Source organism: Acanthopagrus latus, chromosome 12 (genome assembly GCF_904848185.1).
Source record: "Acanthopagrus latus isolate v.2019 chromosome 12, fAcaLat1.1, whole genome shotgun sequence".
In the NCBI taxonomy this organism is placed as follows: domain Eukaryota; kingdom Metazoa; phylum Chordata; class Actinopteri; order Spariformes; family Sparidae; genus Acanthopagrus; species Acanthopagrus latus.
Window position 1 is genome coordinate 10,856,551 of NC_051050.1, and position 21,757 is coordinate 10,878,307.

General features: G+C 41.0%; 1 protein-coding gene across 1 annotated transcript in view; it reads right to left on the reverse strand.

Moving 5' to 3' along the window:
- Positions 1–11,064: 11,064 nt before the first annotated feature.
- LOC119029739 (matrix metalloproteinase-17-like) overlaps positions 11,065–21,757 on the reverse strand; it is an 89,674-nt gene continuing 78,981 nt past the window's right edge. Inside the window, exon 10 of the mRNA XM_037116804.1 lies at positions 11,065–13,563. Coding sequence (XP_036972699.1) covers positions 13,238–13,563 — 326 coding nt within the window. The 3' untranslated portion in view covers positions 11,065–13,237. The remainder of the gene's footprint in view (positions 13,564–21,757) is intronic.

Sequence of the window (21,757 nt, forward strand, 5' to 3'; positions counted from 1 at the left end):
AGCCTTTGAGTGGGTGCTTCTCTTGCATTACAAGAGCAAAGTCCTTCATGTGGCCTTTGATTAAAAAAATAGCAACAACATACACTTGCACAAAACAAGAGGCTTTCCACATATTATTGAATACACACAGCACACCTGTAGTCTATGCCAGTCCTGTTTTGTAAACTTAATCTGATTAACCATCTGTAAATACTGAATATGTAAAATGCATTTTATTTGCTCTTTAAATAGAATAAATTATGCAGAATTATGGCAAATGAGTAGGGAAGTGAAAGGCAAAGAGGAGAGAGAAGACAGAAAAACTGACCGTTGTGAGGATGAGATGGCAGCTGAAAGAGGTCGAGGTGATGGGAGGAAATGCAAGACAAGATGGGAGAATCTTTAATTGTAGCAGCAGCTATCAGTGGAATATTACTGCTTATTCAGATTAGCTTTCAGATTAGATGACATCTTTTAAATCTATAGAGCGCTTTCCTAATTATTATGATAGCCAGTAATATGTATCTAGTAGCTGACCCAGCACTGTTTGTGTGTAATCCTTTTTTTCCTATTAATAAAACCACTGTGTCACAGAATGAGTTAAAGGAGGATTGCATGTCGAGCTCAGACTCAAAATGATTAAAACCAAAATGCAACAAAACATGCCAAAATATAAAAATGTGTATATAGACTGTTTCAGACAGTCCAGATATTGTTATATCACTTTTTATATGGAAGGAGGCAATACCATGTTCCCTTGATTAAAATTTAAACATGACCTCAAAATGTGTTTTTATATAACTCACCACTAGGTGGAAGGACAGCCTATCATTATCATCATAATCATCATTATCATCATGATTACTATTATTGGCATCATGATGGGCTTCAGTGAGGGGAGCTTCCATCACCAGGTGAAAAATCAGCTTTACTTGTGGATGCCAACTTTGCATAATTATTGTAGCTTTTCGTAATGAAGTAGGATACATATGAGGAGGAGATGGGAAAAAATGCAGTACAATTTGAAATTCAAAGTTGAGCAGACAGAGAGAGAGAGACAGAGAGAGAGCAAGAGACATCCAACGGGAAATGAAAAGGGTTAGGACGGTAGAATTGTGGCAAATAAGTAGGGAAGTGAAAGGTAATGAGGAGAGGGAAGACTGTTGAATGTTTAAATAGAGAAAAATGACAGCTGAGAGGATGAGACGGCAGCCAAGAGAGGTTGAGATGATGGGAATAAATGCAAGACAAGACGGTAAAATCTCGGAATAGATGACAGCAGATGGAAGATGAGATCAATGAAAAAACTATGGCTATAGGAGGGAGGGCAGCAAGATCTGCAGGGCTATTTTGAGAGGATAGTAACCAACACTTACATTATGTGTGAAATATATCCAAATGGTTCCAGTAATCTCAATTTGTGTCACTATCCAGCATTATGTAAGCTGTGTAATTGCCGTTTGATCAACTTTTAGTTCTTCAGAGCAGGCAACTTTTCAAGGGCTATTTCAAGTCATGAAAATAAAGGCCCTTCAAAATGAGGTAGAAAAGAAGAAGAGAAGTATGAGGACATCTCTTCACTTTATTCCAGTTTAACTTCCTTCATCGTTCTGATCATAGAAACATCAGGTTTTCATTAGAAAGCATCTATAACATTTACAACAAAGTACAGAAAAATGTGCATTTATAACTCTTCTGTGTTGTTTACATTACTGTAACGTAAAGAGTGTTTTTCCAGGCATGACACTAATGATAATTTGGTTAAACTTCACAAGGTGCCCAAAAATGTAAGAAGTTACTTAGGAGCTAGTAAGGATTGAATCAGGGAATTAATTGAATAGTGAAATGAATAGTTAGAGTAATTACAGATTAACTGTGATTGGAGGACTATAGCCAATAATAATGAGTTATTACAATACAGAGTGGGAGATACAGTATTGATGAATCATTAGGTAATGATTAGTTCATAAATATGTATAAGAGTAACTAATGATTAAGTGATTAGTAATTAAGAGTGAACCACATAACTATTCAGTATTAACTTTACTTCACTTTACGTGAAGGTGCACAAGAAGAGTAAATAATGATTAAGTAATTCACAATGTATGAGTCGACACTTGTGCCATGTATGAGTCGACACTTGTGCCTCTAAATAACTGGTTCACAGTTAATCAGGAACAACTCATGAAGAAAGTGGACAGTATGTCGATTCACAGATATTTATGAACTAATCATTACCTAATGATTGAATAATATTGACTCTTTCAGTCTGTTCTTCAGTACGTCATTATCAATGTATAGTCTTCAAGTCATTTCTGAGTCATTCCTTACTCGCTTCATGTGTGTATCCTATTGTAAAGTGATACCAAATTGTCATCAGTTTCATGCCCACAACATCACTTTATATGTTACATTCTACCAACAACACAGACACTTAATGCTTAATGCCTAATTGTCTTTCAGTCTACTTATAAATCAAAGACTCTCCATTTTATGCAAAACTTAATGAAAGGGTCTAACATAAGCCATATTTGTTATATTTGGTCAGACCGGTTGACACATTTCTGACAAATACAGATGACTTAATTATCAGACAATGTCCTTGAGAGAAAAAGTCTTTCCACAGCCAGGTGCAGATGATAAATGTGCACATAATTTAGTACAGCAACAACAGCAAGGAGACTGTGATATGAATTCATAACATAAAATTAAAGCGTTTCAAAGTGAGGAGTGTGTTGTTCAGTGCAGGTATAGTGAGAGCTGTGAAACCATTTCTGTACATAACACATTCATGTATCAAAACTGTGTCATTTTAAACACTTGGATGCTGATGGACTTTGCAGATTCCCCTTACACACCAATCATTTGTGTTGCATTGAAAGCACTTTGTGTATATTAAAGGACCAGAGGAGGGCAGTAGAGGACTGCACAAGGGTGCATGTTTCTAGGCCTGTGATCACGTTTCTTATTTTTTTAAGCACTGTCAATCAATTAATGAAACCAAGAAGTATTACAAGTTTATACTTAAGTTCATTATGTAATTTAACCATTCATTCCATCTTAGTCTTTGGATGTTTATTTTCCTTATGGAACAATTATGGAAATATTGTACTTAGGAAATGTGAGTCAGCGACAGTAACATGACATACAGTATATCTGGAAACATGGAAACGTCAAAAATTGTTTTAGAGGTTGACTTGAAGTGGACACGCATATATTAATAAAACACATCTATTATTCCATTGAACATGACTGTTTTGACACGCAGCAGAATTTCCAGTAAGATCGGCAAGAAGCATCCCATTCTCAACCCACTCTCACTGACAGTCAAACGTCAAAGAGCTATTGCGTCTTACCTGACATCAAGTCTGATGGCAGCCAGTCATTGTATAACACTGGTGCAGTATTGTCCAACAACACTGGTGCATGCTGTCATGAATTAGTCATGGCCATATTCCTGAGCCAGGAATCAGTCTGCATTCACAGTGCTGTGCTGGTCTACATAATGATGCACCGCTGACAACAAGCTGCAGGTATATGCTCATGATGTTCTCATGTATATAAAACATGCTCAGTCAGTTTCTACTCCATTACTCTTCAGTGTGTTGGAAGTTACACTGTATGCGGGACAGTTGGTGTGCTTTGCTGTAAGCGGCCCACCAGCTACCATCGCAGGTGTCAACTCTGCAGGGGTTTGCTCTGGCTCTGAATATTTTAGCTGCTCTGTGGTTCCCTCAGAATGATTGATTGGTTCTCCCTGGTCGCATTAAGTCTCTCCTGGTGACAGTTGGTGCAAAGGCCTTGAGGTGTTCTCTCTGGTTAGAGAAGAGTCTATAGCCAGCGGGGTCCCAATATACTTCCACACTGCAAACTTTATCTAGGTTGTCTGCTTAACTATGGTTCCACTAGAATATTTACACACAACATACAAGACATTAAATTCCCCCCCCCCAACACATATTTAACCACACCTACCACACACACACACTCCCACACATACACAGCGGTTTCACAACTCATCATATCCATGCAAGGACATATTGACCTGTTTATCAGGGCACACTATATGGAGCCATGTTTAACCATACTAATGATCACTCAAGGGACACCGTGCATGTAGAAAAGAACATAAACTTACATGCATATATGAAGTGATGCTATACGTTATTCGGTGTAAGCATTAGGTTTTACTGTCATATTTTTTCCATTGCAAGAGCAAAAGCAACATTCTGTGACCTCTTATTCTACCTATATTTAATTATCTTAAACATTTGCGAGTTTCTAGTATATCAATTTATTTCTATCAAGTTGTTTCTGTAATAATGGGTCCTGAGAGAGAGAGAGAGAGAGAGAGGTGTTGTTTATCTGTATTTGTGAGATCCTAGAAGTGAAAGCCAACTTACTGGACCTCATATAGCACATCATTAAATTTTAGTGTAGAGACTTAGTTCAGTTGTGTGTGTGTGTGTGTGTGTGTGTGTGTGTGTGTGTGTGTGTGTGTGTGTGTGTGTGTGTGTGTGTGTGTGTGTGTGTGTGTGAGGACATTTGACCTGATAACAAACAGCATTACAGGGATTTAAGGACCCTATGGGGACAAAACATGGTCCCCACAAGTTGAGGTCAACTATTTACAGTTAAGATTTGTTTTAGAAAAGGATACGGTTAGAATAAAGGTTTCATTCAGGCAAATGGTGGTAGATTTAGGATAATCTGTCAGTTAACCACCTGAAATAACATTTCAATTAAACACCTTTGATGCAGCTAAATGCTAATCATATTAGCAAGAATGTCAGGTTACTTTTTTCTTTAGCACATGAACCACTATTGCAAATATATATTTCCTCTATGCAATTCCTTGCAGATTATATTAAAAGAAAATATATGTATCTGTACTCGATTACATTTAAAATACTGTGCGATAAGGTTGTAGTTATATGATTGTAGTCAGGGATTACATTATTACATTTTTGATTTTGTCTAATAAATATGCACTTTTTACAAAGATTGCCGATGTAATTTGTATTCAGTGGCTGCCTACCTTTCATTTGAGCTACATACTGTGTGCATTATAAATCAGGTTTAGTGAGAAAAATGTACTTTTGATACTGAGGGCCTCCAAGGCCTTTTAACAGTTAATATTGAGTGTTACTGTGCCTTAAAATTTCAATTGTTTTAATATATTTAAGGAGAAAAAAAGATATTAATCCATCTTTATTTTTGTGGCTCTTGTGGTATAAGATTCAATTACTGTTTTTTTTATAATCCAATGTGTTATGTTAATTATTATAAAAATTGCCATGTAATTTGAATTCAGTAGTTAAAAGTGAGCTCACCCAACTCTGTTGCTCCTTTGGTCCTCAGTGTAACCACTTTCAGCTACATACCTTGTGCATTATAAATCAGGTTTAGTAAGAAAAATTTTCTTCTTTGACCAAGAGCCTCCAAGGCCACTCTCTACACAGTTTATATCAAGTGTTGTGACACTGTGCCTTAAACTACCCACCAGGCGAAAAAGTTGCACAGTCGGTTGGTCGCCGCATTTTCATGTCGAATGATGGCACCAAATCTTGCCATGAAGGTCGCAGCTTGTTCGAACTCATCTCCTCGCTGAAATGAACTTTTTGGACTTGATCAGCATAAGTTTTGTCTGCATAGTGCATTTCTATGCTCGAGTGTGTCATCCCAGCCAGTAGGTCATGCCAGATAATTAAACTGAGAAGCTGAGGGAAATTCAATACACTCTATTACAACTCAGGGAGCCTTGGACTCAGGGGAGACTTTGGTATTCATAGACTGAGTATAAAGCTTTTCTACAGCATCAAGTAGCTCTATTCTGAAACACAAGTTGTTGAACAACTTCAGTGGTTCCACATTAGAAATCATAAAATTGAGTGAAGGAACGCTGCAGGAAATGTTTCCCCAAAAAAGCAAAAAATATTCATTGACTAGCACTGCACTCCTGAAGCATTCACTGAAATGTAATAGGCAACAAGTCTGAAGCCTACATTCCCCACAATGCCTCACAAACAGCAACAGTTGGGTTAGAGATTCAGGTGTGTTATGCTAGCAGAGGCTAATTCAGCCTCAAGCTTGCTAGCATCAAGCACAGACGAAGACTGAGTTCCACACCTCACTTCTGAACCTGAATCTTCCAACACCCAACAGTGCTGACTCAAGTGGCATCATTTGAGGCACTTCATCAAACTTTGTGCGACTCAAACAAAAACACAACTGACACAACTTTGTTCATGTATACAGCCGTACTCTTGAACAGACTTGAGCTGGAGCTGGAATTTCGGTGGCTGCCAGCCATTATTAATCTGAAACTGTAGCAACTGGTGTCAGGAAGCTAAATTGTTAACATGCAAAGCAGTACACCTTGTTTGTTTGTTTTGGTGCCTTAATGAGTCACGTCCACCTGCGTTGCATGTTTAGATAGTAAATGAGACCAGTGAGCTTTTAGACAGTCGGGTTGTTGCTGTTTTTATCTTGGCTGGATCGAGGGGCCTCGGGGGCATTTCCCAGTCATCACCTGATAAAACGTGTCAGTTTGCTGACCAGAGAGAGGACAGACTGGATCAAGGGTGTCTGTGCTCTCATGTGTTTGACTTTTCCGAATACTGTTGCTCACTTTCTATGTATTTCACAACATCATGAATCTGAGAAGCCTCTCTATGCCCCTCCTCACATTATGTGAAGAGACTGAGACTGTGCTTATGCTTATTCTGCTATTCTTGCTATCTCCTTACATAAAGGAGATCTTTCATGCTTTTCAGATATTTGTCCTTTCTTTCCGTGTTCTTCTGCAGTGGCGGACACAAGATGTTGGAGGGACAGGGGTGGATTTTTTTTTTTTTTTAAATTTTGTAGTCTGGCACAAGCTCACAGAAAGTTGTAATTTGAGGGCACTTTGCCCCATTTTTCCTACTGGATGGTCACCTGGGAGGACACTAGTTACCTTAGGGTCATGCAAGGGGCCACTTCCGTTCACTCCATTTACTCTGTGACATCACACAGTGTCACCACTTCACACTTTTGCATAATTGGTGCCCAGCAGTTAGTTTGACAAATCATTCATAAAAATGGTGAGTTTTCTTTAAAATATTCACAAGATAGGAACTTTCAATCAGTATCAAATTTGAGTCAATGGGTACAAATGACCTGGAAGCTATTGAAAAAAATGTGTACCTATGGAAAGTGAATGGGATGGATCACATGAAATTTGATGTGTCAGGACCATTGCTCCCCCAGAAAGTGTCGAGGAGCCCGTTTCAGGCCATTTGTAGTTGACTGGTACCTATCATGTAGTGACACTTTTTTTGATCTCATAGTTGGACTTGGTTTGGGTTTTGGGGAAAATCCTCATTTTTGGGTCAGGTGTGCAGGCCTACTGATCTGGGCAAGGACCTTGTGAGGATGACATGGGTCTATGGGTGAATGAAGTGAAAGAGGGGTTGGCTCAGTGGCAGGGGCACCTGTCCCTTGTGTGGCCCTCTGGAGGGAGCCAAATAGTTTTTTGGGGCGATGACGTCTGAATGGAGAGTGAAACTGGCTGAGTGTATCATGGAGAGAAATCAGTTGGTAAGCTCAGTGTCATGGCGCCTGTACCTTGCGCAGGAGACCTGGTCTCAAGGCCCTTGTCCCCCACACCAAGGAGGATGCCTTGTAAGCTTTTGGGTGGTGAAGTCTGGTGTGGAGGAGCGAATAAGCCTATGATGTAGTGTATGATGGAATTTATAAATGAGCTGGTTCAGCGACACAGTGCCTGTCCCTTGTGTGGGGGACCTGGGTTCAAGCCAAAATTCCCCCGCGCTTAGGAGGACACCTGTGTGTTTATGTGGGAGTAACAAGCAGTTGGGGAGATGGATCAATGGTAACAAATCAGGAAAGGCTGTACACGGGCCCCAACCCACTGGTGTGGTGACATCAATGGGCAGGGTGCACATTAGGCGACACAGAAAGGATGTTTCAGGCCATTTGGAGTCGACTGGTACCTATTTGTAGTGACGCTCTTTTGGGTTTAATAGTTGGATCTAGGGTTAGGTTAGAGGCAGAAAACTGAAGTCGGTCAGGGACCGATATTTCCTTGACAAGTGGTGATTTTTTTTTTTCTTGAAAATATCCATGAAAAAAATAGAAATTCCACTAAAATCAAATATAAACAGGTGTCTCACATTCAACCAGTGCAGGAAGACGGTTCTAACAACAGACGTCAGGCACGGACGTGATGCTTCTCTTCAAACTTTCTAACTCAAACGGACGCTCCATTCCTTCCCGCTGAATCCACCAGCTTGTGTGGGCAAAAGTCGAAATCACTTTGACCTTTTGAGGAATGTGACGGTGGAGGGCTGCCAGAGCCCAGCCTGACAAGTCTGCCGAAAAGCGTCTCTTGCCATGCAAGCTCGAACCAGCTCCGTCTCCGGACCCCCGCCTCGACCTCGCTGCCATGCATCAACACTGCGGCGGCGGAGGTGGAGACCTCTTGACAGCATTACTTCTCCACAGCACAGTGACTGTGGGAAGAGCTGCTCCTCGGTGCATGCTCACACAATTGCACTTGTTTTTTAACACTGTTTAACAAAAGAGCCCGTGGGTCAGTTCCTCAGCACCGGCTATTTGCATTGCATTCCCGCTTATCTTGAGCTTGGCCTCTGTCTGCCAAGGGGCCACACACAGCAGACTGAGTTTTTCTTGAGCATCGATTGTTTGAACACCCGCAGAAACTTTTCCTCTGTGCTGACTTCTTTTGTAATTAGAAAATAACCCACCGCAGTTATCTATTTTCCTCCATATGTTATCCGTAGCTGCCAAATGTCTGTTACATCTGTCTGCCTGTGCGCTTATTTCACTTTAATTTCCTCCCCTGTTTCTTAAATTTCTCTCTCTGCCCGTCTGCTAAAACCCAAACATCATCATCCAAGCTGTATCAGTGATTTCATAAGGGTTTCTGCCAGATGTTCGTTACATAACATGATGATTATTGCTCATTTGCATGACATTTTATGAAATATACAAGGACAAAAGTAAAACACATCACGCCTGATGAAATGAATTGTGGATTTTGTGTTTGTGTCTGTAATATGATCAGTTCTGACTGTGCAGCAGGACACCAAAGTCACAGTGCAGAGCCTCAGGAGACGTTATGTTTTTTCTTTGCTTTCTTTTCTCTTTCTTATTTGGGATGTGTGATATGGGGTTTTTTCAGCCAATACCAATAACCGATAATAATTCCACATTTTAAAATTAAGTTCATAACCTGTTGTTTATGCAGCCCTGAGGGTCAGAGGGCTCAGATGTAGCAGGCAAAGATGGATGAGTTATTATTCATAGCTCCAAACAGATTTATTGTTTTAAACTCGTAGACTTTTCCCCCTCTCCGAACACTTGTGTATCGCCAGAGACGGTTGTGCTGTCTTCTTCTGAACTTGAAAAACAATGCTCACTCCAGCGACGACTGGGCGGTGTTGTCTACATTAACGTGACTCTACGCGGGTGCAGCAGCTCTTCTCTGTGTTTTTTTGGTTGGCTGGCAAATCAACTAAAGGTGCATACCGCCACATACAGTGTGTAAACGCTGCACTTGCTGAGGCAACAAAAGCAACTTGGCTTTGTATTATCAGTGCTACTTATCGGCTATTATTTCATCATCTGCTGATAACTGATAATGTCAATTTTTCATTAGCGATGCATATTGTGCATCCCTAGTTCTTATGCATGTCAAAGGTCTTTACAGTTAAAAAGTCCAACGGGAGCTCCCCCCTTCCCACAGAAAACTCTGCTCCTGAAATGTCTCGTCAGTAGTCCAGCCTTTGACCTTGTGACCTACTGACGTCACTAAATTACATATTTGCATAATTTGTGCTTGTATTACATTGGAAGCTGAGAACACGACTGAATAATGACCAAATAAACTGAACAAACAAAGTGACCTTAAAGGACGAACACGATTTAATTCTGTTTTACTTTGTTTACGTGTGGTGGACCCTGCCACCTTTCTGGCTTCAATGTTTTTGTCATAGGGCCTTGATTGAAAAAAGATTTAGAGTTTGTATTATCACCTCATTAACATTGTAAATATTGAAATTCCGAGTTTGAATTACTTCTCCAACACTACGCAGTGCCCCTTTAAAACAAACAAACAAACAAAAAACCCTATTCTGGTGGTAACCCAAAATAAAACATGAGTATAATGTGTCTAGTTTGATGATGCAAACTTCATTCACTTCAAATACGTCACCAATTTACGTCACCGAGTGCCAGTCAAGACCGAGCCAGGTTGTGATTAATTAATTTAAGCCAGTGAATGTTGGACCACTGATAGAAATGTAAGGCCTCTTCCTGAAAACCATCACTTTGAATTAAACAGCTCTATTAAAAAACACAATTGGAAAAATGTCGATTACACTTCACCTGCAGACGTTTCCAATTCCAACAATTAGGTTTGGTTGAAGTAGCAGCTCGAATAGGATCAGCTGGACACACTGCCGAAAAGTGACCCTGTCCCGCTGCATGCGCCCTCGGGAGCAAGTGCTCCCCTCGGTGGCCCGCCGAGACACACCAGTTAATTAACACCACTCGAGTGTGTCAGGAGGAGGGAAGAAATATTGCTGCTCTTAGCGGTGTCACACCCCGGGCCTGCAAGGCGTGACAAAGGGGAGATGCGGGTGGAATAACAATGGATCCTTTTTCTAGCCAACATGATAATAAATTATGAGCATTTAAAAAAGAAAAAAAAGGGAAAAAAAAAGGTATATTGAAAAGAACAACCTATTACAGCAAAACACCACAGCGATTGTGCTGATGCGTGTAATCTCGGGGCCCAGAATATAGAAAGGAATTGTAAGCGGGGACGACAGAAATAATGGTTGAACTTGTTTCACCTGAAAACTCACTGAAGTTTGGTGTGCGTCACCTGAAAGAAGTCGCCTCTCACCTCTTTGTTAATCTAATTGCTGTGATTTTGAAGAGAGGGCGAGTCGGTGACTGACTTGTGGTATGCACTCATCTTAGTTGTTTGCCACCCACAAAGTCCTCTCTGATGTCAAACCAAGTCGTATCCACACCGCTGAGTATTTTGTGAATTTACGTAACGTTACCTCTCTTGATGTCTCTCCCCTGAAAGAAGTGTGGGTGCCGGCGAAAGCTGCTCACGAGGCCGAGTCTGAGCGAGGGTGCGTGCTGTGGTTGACGTGACGTGGTTTGTATTCCCGATGAACAGCAGTGACCATCACAAGAGGAGCCCCGCTTATAGAACATCAGTGATGGAGAGCAGCTCCCCAGTTGGTGTCTGCAAGCTGTCATGCTACCTTCATCTGTCTTCAAGCCCGGGCTTGTTTTCAATGACACTAAATAATTACACAGTTGCAGCCGAACACCGAGCACACCACATACACATTCATGTGACCACAGTCAGCCCACAGAGTCATTCAGAGTCTTTTTATTTTTCTACAAAAATATTTTACATTAGAAAACACACCTTGAAATATACACAGTCCGCTTGGTTTTTTTTGCACTAACCATGGAACGTCTCAACTCAAATATATCTGTGTCTATATTTAAACTGTAGGTAAATATATCAGCAAGAATAAATCTGAAACGCTATGCGGTGAGGTCTGCGTACCGACGTCACCAGAAGGAGCTTGGATTCGATGAGGGAGGTCGTCCGGCGGTGAGGAGAGAGAGAGAAAAAAAAAAAAGGCCCTGTGAACTATAATCTGATCAAAGCAATATGGAATCACAATCTATCCATCATTACAAAAAGATACAACAAAACCAATACTGCATCTGATAATGGCGGAGCAATGCTTCTGAGGCGGGGCTGACAGCGATGAATTCATGGAGACGCATGAGCAGCGTAGCGTGGGAGGTGCAGGTAAGGGCTTTAAGCTAATGGCGTTAAGGAAAGTGGCGTTGAGAAGCGCTCAGCTGTCTGTCGTAATGGAGACACTAATAGGCCTCAGCTCCCAGCAGCTCAGCGAGCCCCATGTACTGGATGGTGTTCGCCTGTCTACCTGTTAACAGCCCAGGCTGCCATTCATCTTACCTGTCGACATTCACGCCAACCATTCATTTGTCTGTTTGTCAACATCCCATGGGGCCATTCATCTGTAAACCCACCTCTCTATCTACACTACATCCCAGGGTGCTCTTCACCTGTCTGCTGAGATACATGCCGGGCTGTCAGTCACCCGTCTGACTACAGTATCAATATATGGAGTGTCATTCTTTGCCCTGGTTTGAGTCTTTCAGGCGACTCCTCCTGTCGTGCTGAATTGAAATGGTGACTCTTGTCGTTCACCTGTCTACCTGTTAACATCTCCGGAAGCCATTAAACTGTTGACGATCGACATACTTCCCCAGGGACCTGTCTACATCCCACGATGTCATTCATTATTGCTGTAAACTTCTTCTACAAGAAAAAAAAGCAATTTTTATGGGTGCTGTTGGGACTGCTGTTGTATATCATGCGAACATATTTCTGAGCAGTCCCGAGCAACTACCGCCCTTGCAAAAATGAGACAGTTAAGCCATTCAAGGGGAAACTGAGGGATAGAACTTGTGGTTCTGTGTCACTGAAGTTGTAACACACTCTACTAGCATTGATGTTACCTCTGCCATGGAGGGTATGCTTTCACCTGTGTCCATTTGCTTCTTGGTTGGTTTGTTGATTTCCATGAAACTTGGATTGAAGATGGGTCTCGGCCCAGAACAGACCCCAGTAACTTTTGGTGCTGATCCAGACATTTTTTTTTCACTGTCTTTAATATCATAAGATAAGGAGGTTTTTGGCATTTGTGTTAATATCTCAGGGCATAATGCATGGATCCTGATGAAAAGAAATTGACCATATGTAGGCGGCTGGTATCTAGATCTAGTAATCATGAAATATGATGCTGTAATGGGTGTGATTGTGAAGTGATACAGGGCCATCAAGACTTGAGTGAATTAAAGGGTGCCTTGGCAGGGGTATGCGCTCTACAGAGTGCCATTGTAGTTGTCAGTGGATTGATAGCTACATGATATATTGTAGTATGATTATATGATAAGGTATGTATGTACTACCCATATTGCAAGGCGCTTTAGATGACCATCAAATGGCATGTGAAATAAATAACAGCAAAATAATAGCAAAAACATAACAATTGATATTTATATGAACAAAATGTTCCAGTTTGTATTTAGACTGTCATAGCGTCCACTGGCCCTCCACCAAAGAGTCTCTTGATTGATGAGACTCTTCTTGTCCCGGGCTTGGTCATCATAGCAGTTCAGAGCGGAAGGCCAGTGAGAGCGTCCAGAGAGGTGGCAGCAGCCACACGGGAGACGGGGAGGGGCGGGCACCTAAAGGTGAGGCGGTGTCCGAGGTGCAGGAGCACACCTCGTATCCGTTCTCTGCGTGGTCCGGGTGTTGGTGCACGTTGCCTTTCGTCTCCGTGCTTTTGGGCTCCACGTCCGGAGAGTCCGACTGCATCTCAGTGCACAGGAGCCAGTCTTTACCGATGAGGCGGGGGAAACCGGCCTCCACCTCCATGTCGCTGCTAGGCACTCGCCAATACTCCTTCCCCTTGAAGAAATAGGATGAGCCTTCAGGGGGAGAGAGAGAGAGGCCAAAGAGAGAGAGAGAGAGAGAGAGAGAGAGAGAGAGAGAGAAAAAACTTATGTATTTGCCAAGGATGCAAATTAAGTTTCAAAATAAAGGAAACATATTTGCAGAATCATTGAGAAAGTATATTGAAAACTAATTGTTCTTTTGCTGCTTCTTACAACCTGTTTTTCTTCCCTTCAAGTATCGTCCTCCTTTCAGCACATTTCTTATCCATCTCTTGGACCTGTGATTTCTCATTCACTGTTCACAGAGTGAGTTGTCACTGCACCTCTTCACTTTTCTCTCCTTTCTGCATCGCTCTGTTTTTTTCTCTTCTTTCTGGGCTTGTGGATGTGGCCTAGAGGCAGATACGGGCTTTGATGTGGCTCCAGTATCCTCCAGCCCAAAGGTGTGCTGTATGTGAATTTGTGTGTTCTTGCATATACACTATGTTTTACGTCTTTTCATAGAATAACCCACCCACACACACACACAGCCACCCACACACACACACACACACACACAATAAAGCGCTTGGAGCAGGACCTCTGAAGCTGGCGGGAGCTCAGACACAACACAGACCTCTTAACACCTGACAGGGAAAAGAGGCTTCCACACATTCAGCTGGGAGTTGCTGCAGGGGAGAGAGGTGATGTTGCCTCGCTCCCATGGAGAGTGGCCTGAAATAAGGACTGAGTACCTCCTGCTAATTAGCTGTTTTCGTGCCAGTTTTGAACTACAAGTGTGTTATCAAAGCCTAATCTGTACAGCCAAATGGTGGAGGCATTCATTAAAGGGGATTTGCTTGGTAGAGGCTGCCAAAATAAATGCAAGTTAAAGCAAACAGTGCTAATCCCTTTGGGAAGGTAATATATACTCAGCATCTGACCTATTGTGATTGCTTAGGAACAGCAGGCAACCTTTCTCCAGCACCTGGGGACCAACTCCGGATAAAGTCCTTGTCTAGTCAAAGGAAATGTCAGGACCAAGCCTGTATAAAATGTTTAATGCTCCTTTTCTTACACAAGATGAATTCAATATTCAATATTGTCTCTGCAATTGTTCAGTCTATAATTGAATCACCCTTTAAACTTTGATTTATACCACAACAGATCTCTTAACCCAAGGCCCAAATCTGTATTACTGTCCATTAGCTTCAGATATTCATTTTCAGGTTATGATGATGGCAATTAAGTCTTCCTTGAAATATTTTGTGCGAAGTTGCATTTATGAGCATTCCAAAGAATTTTTCTCGGTCATGACAGAACAGTAGCTCAACTAACAAGTGAAATCGATGAGGTGCATTTTTTGGTACCATGAACGAGGTCATATCAAATCAAATCAAATCAATCTTTATTTATATGGCGCTTTTCATAGCCTAACCCCTAACCCCTCCAGACATGGACAGAGACATACACAGTCATACACACACTCACACATAAAAGTGTCATGACGAATTACCTCAAGCTGAAGAGTCATCGAACTAGAATATAAATAGTTTATTAAAGCATTAGAACTCCTTCAATACATCTATAACACCACAAGTATTTCCTGAACTCTTAACATCGTCTTCAGTTATTAAAAGGTATGCAATATGTAAGAACTGGACACCTGTCAAATCTATTCACAAAACAAATGAGGAGGATATATGATCTTAATAACTGCTAAGTGTAGCTGCTGTGAGCTTGTGTAGCTATTGGTTCAGATTGCGACCTCTGACTGGGGGGTTAGTATTTACACTGCTACCACAGGAGTTTTGGACCGTGACAGGTCAGGGCTAGCTGGTTAGCATGCTAACTAGATATCTCTGCAACACAAAACATACACGTCACACTTTTCAAACTGGTGTCAACCAAACTTTGATGTGTACTGTACATGTTGCTTGGATTACCATAACAACAGGCAAGGAACAACCAAGAAGGCTCTTCTGCTCCCAGTATCAGAGCTATAATATGTTGATATGTTGACTGATCAATGCCAACACTAGCCTCTTCCTGTCAAAGTCTCATTCAATCAGTTAACATGATACATTATGTTAACCTACTAATAGAACTGATAGAACTGTTTTTTTTTAAAAAAAATTTTATTTGCAGCAAGCAGCTCTACAAGTCATTCTGTTGTTGCCAGTTGGTCTACAACAATTTTTCCACACTTCACACAGCCCCAGTTTTGGCCCCTGGAGGATGAAATTTGGTACGGAGATCAGGGCTCCATGCCATTTCTAATTTTTACCCCAACCCTCAGAGTTACAAAGGGGAAATGGCTGAAATCTCCCGTTATGAAATGGAACAACCCTTCAAGACCCTCATACGTCATCAGTTGTCAATAATGGCTTTTATGTAAATAGACACCACTGGATATTCCAATATATCTGTTTGAGCTGTGGTGATTTCTCCATCCTGGGATTGTCACATGCCCTCTGTCATTCATCTGGTGGGGATAGAAAAGTGTGGATGCTCTCAGTTCATTCACACTTTCACGCTTTCAATCAAGTCATCAAATAAAAATGAGCGCAGCTTCATTAAATGGCCATTGGTGTTGCTTTATAAATTGAAATTAGCAACCGGTGCTCCTACCCTGCCAGTCTGCACTGATAATAGAGGAATGATACCAAGTGAAGCAGCACAACATATCATAACTCATGAATGGGAGGCATGATCTGTTGGTCCATCAGCTCATTGGTCCACAAAGCTATGTCAACCCTCTAGCAATGGAAATTTACTGTCTATGAGGCTGAAAGTTGCCATGGATGTGAAGTGTTGCCTGTTTCATGAATTGTTCTCAAATTATTCTTAAAGTAATGAAAATCATCATTTTCATTACTGTTAATAATTCAAGACTTTCGATGGATGACAGCTGCGTTTCTAATTTATTTAATATTTCATTTGTGATTCATTAAAGTGAAACTTTGTGAATATATATGAGTCAAACTTTTACGCGAAAGTTTGACTCATATATATTCACAAATAAAGCTTGGAGTTACTGTAGTTTCATTTTCATGACCTCGAGCATTGAGAACATTATTTGTGTACATAGAGTTTGCTAAAAAGAGAGTTTTGGGACGACTCACGTTAGCAGTAGCATCTCCGGTGCGCCCCCGTCATGTCAGACCAAACAGGTAGGAGGTCCACCATTGCCCACCTTCCTGTTAGGTCGCAGTCGGGGATTTACATGAAGGTTTGACTCGTGTACATTCACAAATAAAGCCTGGGTTGCTTTTTGGCAAGAGTTTCACTTTTAAGTCTACAGATATCCTCCTCATCCTCTTGTGCGCAGAACATTCATTAAGTCAAGTTCTGAAACAAGCCCTCAGTTTCAAACATTTTTGTACAGGGATTATAGATCTCAGGGGGCTCATTAATAAAAATTTAATTGAGAGAAATGTTAAAATAAATAAGCTACAGGCAAAACTGTATGTGGCATGTGCCCTGTCGAAATACATTTAAAAGGAAAAAATGGGCTTGAAAGGCACACACTTCTTTACAACATACTGGGAGACACAACTTGTGTTTGTTTTCAGGGATTTCTCCTGTATAAGTTTGAACAAATCAGTTTTGCATTTTGATTAGTTGTTCCTATTATCAAAATTCATTTCCAGTACACACTAATAACGACTGCACATAAGGGGTAATGCCATGCTAATTCCACACATAATTACACAGGGCCAGCCGTGAACACACACACACACCCCCACACTCATTCACTCTCATGCTTGGGTTTTATTGAAGGCACTAGACATTTTATAGGAGGTAAAAGACCAGGGGGTTTTACAGGCACAGATGCACATAGTCTGTAAAGATTACTGACATGGCAGATTCAGGCATGACGCGCTCCAATAACGATCACATTACAGCATGTCCTGACTGTAAAGCTAGCTGTACGTCCAGGGAAGCAAGAGGAGATGAAATGAGGGGGGAAGGTTAAGAGAAGGTTTAAATATAAATTGTTGCATGTGAATATCACCTTGGGCTTTTTTACCTCTGCCAAGGAGGTTTCATTGGTTTGTCAGCAGGGTCACACAAATACCACTGAAACTACCATGAAACTTGGACGAGGGATGGGTCTTGGCTGAAACGGGCCTGTTAACGTTTGATGCCAATCCAAGGTTTTTTTTGTCACTTTTTTTAACATTGCCAGTGCCAGTATGAACATTTTAGTTTCTCAGGGAAATAGTGCTTGATACTAGCCCTACCTCGATAAAAAATAACAATCAAGCATATCTATGTGGCTGATATCTACGAGTGAGTACAATTTGATGCGGATCCTAGACCTGCCAATGTTGAATTATGGTTTATCATTTACAGGTGGTTTGAATTTGATATTGATATAGGGCGACTGGATTAGGCTTGATTGAATTAACATTGCTGCTTGTCCTTTTTGACTGAGTTGCACAAAACACCAACAGGTGGGTTTTCTCTAAATCACTGGCCATTCCCTGTGTCCAGTACAAATAGGGCTTTGGACACTCTTGTATGTGCCTGAGATCATCATTCACACATGAAGGAAATTACAAATTCAATATCTTTAACACTATGTATCCATTCTTAAGAGGGTATGATCAGCACCTCAGAACTCTGCTCCTGTGATGTTTCCCATTTTCCTGCTGTCGACTTTCCAGAAATATTCTCTTCTATGACTGTTCCTTGTACCAGATTAAACTGCTTCCTTCCAACCCCCTCTGCTTGATACTTAAAAAAAAAAAAAAAAAAAAAAAAAACATCCAACAAAGGCAGGTAAAGCATGAATCGTAGCTCTGGGGCCTGATATTAATATCTTCTGTGTGTTTCTCAAACACACACACACCACAGGAAATCCTGATCTGTAACTGTACTGCAAATGTCACACAGTGTTGAACAAACCCAGGTAATATTAACATTTTCTTTCCTTATTCTCCGTCTGCATAAACAAGTCTCAACTCTGACTCAAAGTTAAATATGAGGCAGTGCTGCACCGCTTGATCAAAGATTATAACTGGCTGATTTATGCTTCAAAAAGGTCATTGGGGAAGGCTTATGATTTTTTCAAGCAACTGTCAATTGCTGGGTCAGTGGTTGACCATATGTCATAAAAACTATGAGCCTATTTTCTGGCATGTCGCAGAGAACAATCCTCGTGTCGTCCATCTGGCAAACACACTTCTTCCCTGACGGGTTTCAGAAATTTCACAGGCTATAATCATATCCTGGAACCAGTTTAATTATATATGAACAGAAGGCAGTGTCCATGCTGCCTCAATGAAACACTTCTCCTGTGCGACCACTCAGTGACAAGAGACGAGTAGGACACTCTCAAAAAGAGAAGAAGAGAGAAGTCTTATCTGTGGCCACTGAGACAACTTCAGCTCAAATGCTGCAAGCTGTAGTCTGTGTGAAGATGCTACTCACACATGGAAGTTTAACAAACACTTCAAGCTCAAAGTGACGAGCAGCGACAACCAGGGAGCCTGATAATATGGTGTTATTCTCTGTGAAAAGCTGCAGAGTGAATGGCCAAACTGAGCAGCATGATGTGGAGAGGAGAGTTCAGCTAAAACAACTCCAATCAAAACAGCTATTTGCAACACTGGCATTTGTTAATATTAAGAACATATAACTACTAAAATCTCTACTTTCCAATTATAATTTTTGTCTTCTACTTAAAACAAACGATCACATGACTTGCATGATGTGTCTGTGAATGCACCTTTCCGGTGTTATCTGGACCTATTTTTAAGTGCTGGAGGGTTTCATGAAGTAAAGCTTGTTTCTAAATGACCATCTCGGCTTCTTCTGTATTGTGTATTACGGTCACAGTGAGCACACTGACAAATTATGCCAGAGATATCATGTCGTTCAGCCAAACACAGACTGGTGCACACAAACTGCACTGAGCTGAAACAATTAGTTTGGGATGTCATTTACTGACCGTGGCAGGCCTAATTTTCAGCATATTAGCATTCTCTGATCAGCACTGTAATCTGTGCAGGGGGAAGCTCAAAGTCAATCTGGAATCATGGCATCCCGGATTACATTGCATTATAAAGAAGAGACCACAAAACCTTGTCAAATTATAGTCTTAGCAGTGTATTAATTTACAGATAATTATAATTTTCTCAACATTACAAAGATAGCACCGCTTCAGTGGAAGCCTCAGCTTGTAGAACTTTTTTGTTTTGTATTAATCTTATTTCTCTCCTTGTGGTGCTAATACCAGAATTTCCCCTTCGGCAGACTAATAAAGGATTACCTAATTTCATTTTTGCAAACAGATGCTTTTTTACCCTAAAATAACAACTTCAGAATGACATTGATGGTTTTGTAACAGTGAGTGAATGGTGTCTCAGCTACTCCGCCCCTCTATCATGTGTTGCACTATGTAACTTCAATGAGCTTATTCACTTCACGATGCAAGTTTTCAGCACATTACATTGTTGTGACATTGTTACAGATCTGGGTTTTGTATTTATGACAGTGCCATTTCACTCAGAAACTCTGGGGGGCACTAAATCGCACAAAATGTCAATTTCTGCATAATGGTGCTTTAAGATGCCAAAATGCTCTTAATAACTAACGTGAACTGAAGAGTCTCATGATATCGAGTGTGGGTTTGTCACTAATAATCTCACCTTTCAAATTATGCAGTCATTTGTTTCATTGAAAGCAATGTATGGATTCATCTCACTTTAAATTTTGCAAATACATTTCCATACTGGTAAATAATATTGCGAGCAAATATTTTGCAGACTCAGCATGCCAATAGATACAATTCAGGGGAGAAAAGTACAACTAAGCAAACCTTGAGATTCATAACTACTCAGTACTCATTACTACATAATTATTTGAGATCACACCCATCTTAAAACTTTGCTTTCAACTACATATGTGTTGAGTCTTGTGATTGCATTTGACACAGGTCTGTGTTCATAAAATCTGTCTACAGAAAAACAGACAGAAATATAAACCCCTAGCAAAGTACCCAAAACTTCTCCTGTGGTAGTTCCTGCTACAGTTAGTGTCTCCAGGACCATGAATGTGGGCCAGGGGTATAAAATAGGTGGGTCCATGCCCCTATTTCTGGCCCCTTCACTTGGACCACGGTCATATTCATCATCTTCAGTCTTCATTTAGATCTCAAGTACACACTGTGAAATGTTGTAACTGCATGTTTAATAGTTTGCACTGACAAAATCTGTCCACAAACAGGCAGACATATGAACACCTCCTGGCAAAGTAGTCAGAACTGGTTATGTGGTAGTTCCCACTGTGATGGTGACTGGAGGGCTGGCTGAGGACGATGATGGCTGCAGGGCAGTAACTGATACTGTAGCAGATAGCGTGAGGGCTAATGGACTGAGGTCATTCACCAGGGGGCAGTCTGCAGAATGCATGGCGGCCCAGTTAGGGTAAAAGGGATCGCATTGACTCTACTGTCATTCAGGTCTTTTAAAGAAGACAACCGCAAACTGACTGACCGTTCAGTTGTTCAAAGTCATATCACAAGATGGATCTATAGTGTAGAGGTTAATGTAGGACGAACAATCTCAGTTAGACCTCCTTGATTAGATTAGTAATCCATTTTAAGTAGTATTCAAATAGCGCTCCCCCCAATATATGTGACCGACTCACAGTGGCAGCATGGATTTATAAGGGGAGATCAGCTTCTGGATTCACTACATCGGACACGTCTCTCCACTGTGTTTGCGGTGTAAAGGTCAAGGCTGTTGCTGGCAAGCCAAGATTCCAGTCTTACAACCCCTTTCTGGTAGACTGATTCAGCGTGTAATCTGAAAAGTTTGTTGCCTGGAAACTTCAGCATCTTACATCCAAAAGGTCCCTTAAGGCAAACATACAGCTATAGTGTTCATTTTCCACAACCACAACTCACTTTCTATGGGCCACTTATTATTTATGACTGTGTACATCTAATATAAAAAGTTTGTTGCCTGGAGACTTGAGCTTCTTGTATCCAAAACATCCCCAAAGGTGAACAAATGCCTTTAAAGCTCATTTTCCATGACCACAGTTCACTTTTTATGGGTCAATGATTATGTGTTATTATGTATGGATACATCATACTTGACAAGAGCCTATATATCTATAAAATAACAAATTGGCATGGGATTCGCAGAGCCCAGGACAGAAGGCTGTGGATGATTAAAACCACCCAGAGCATCACTGGTACCGATCTACTGAGCATCAGTGAGCCCAGAGGATA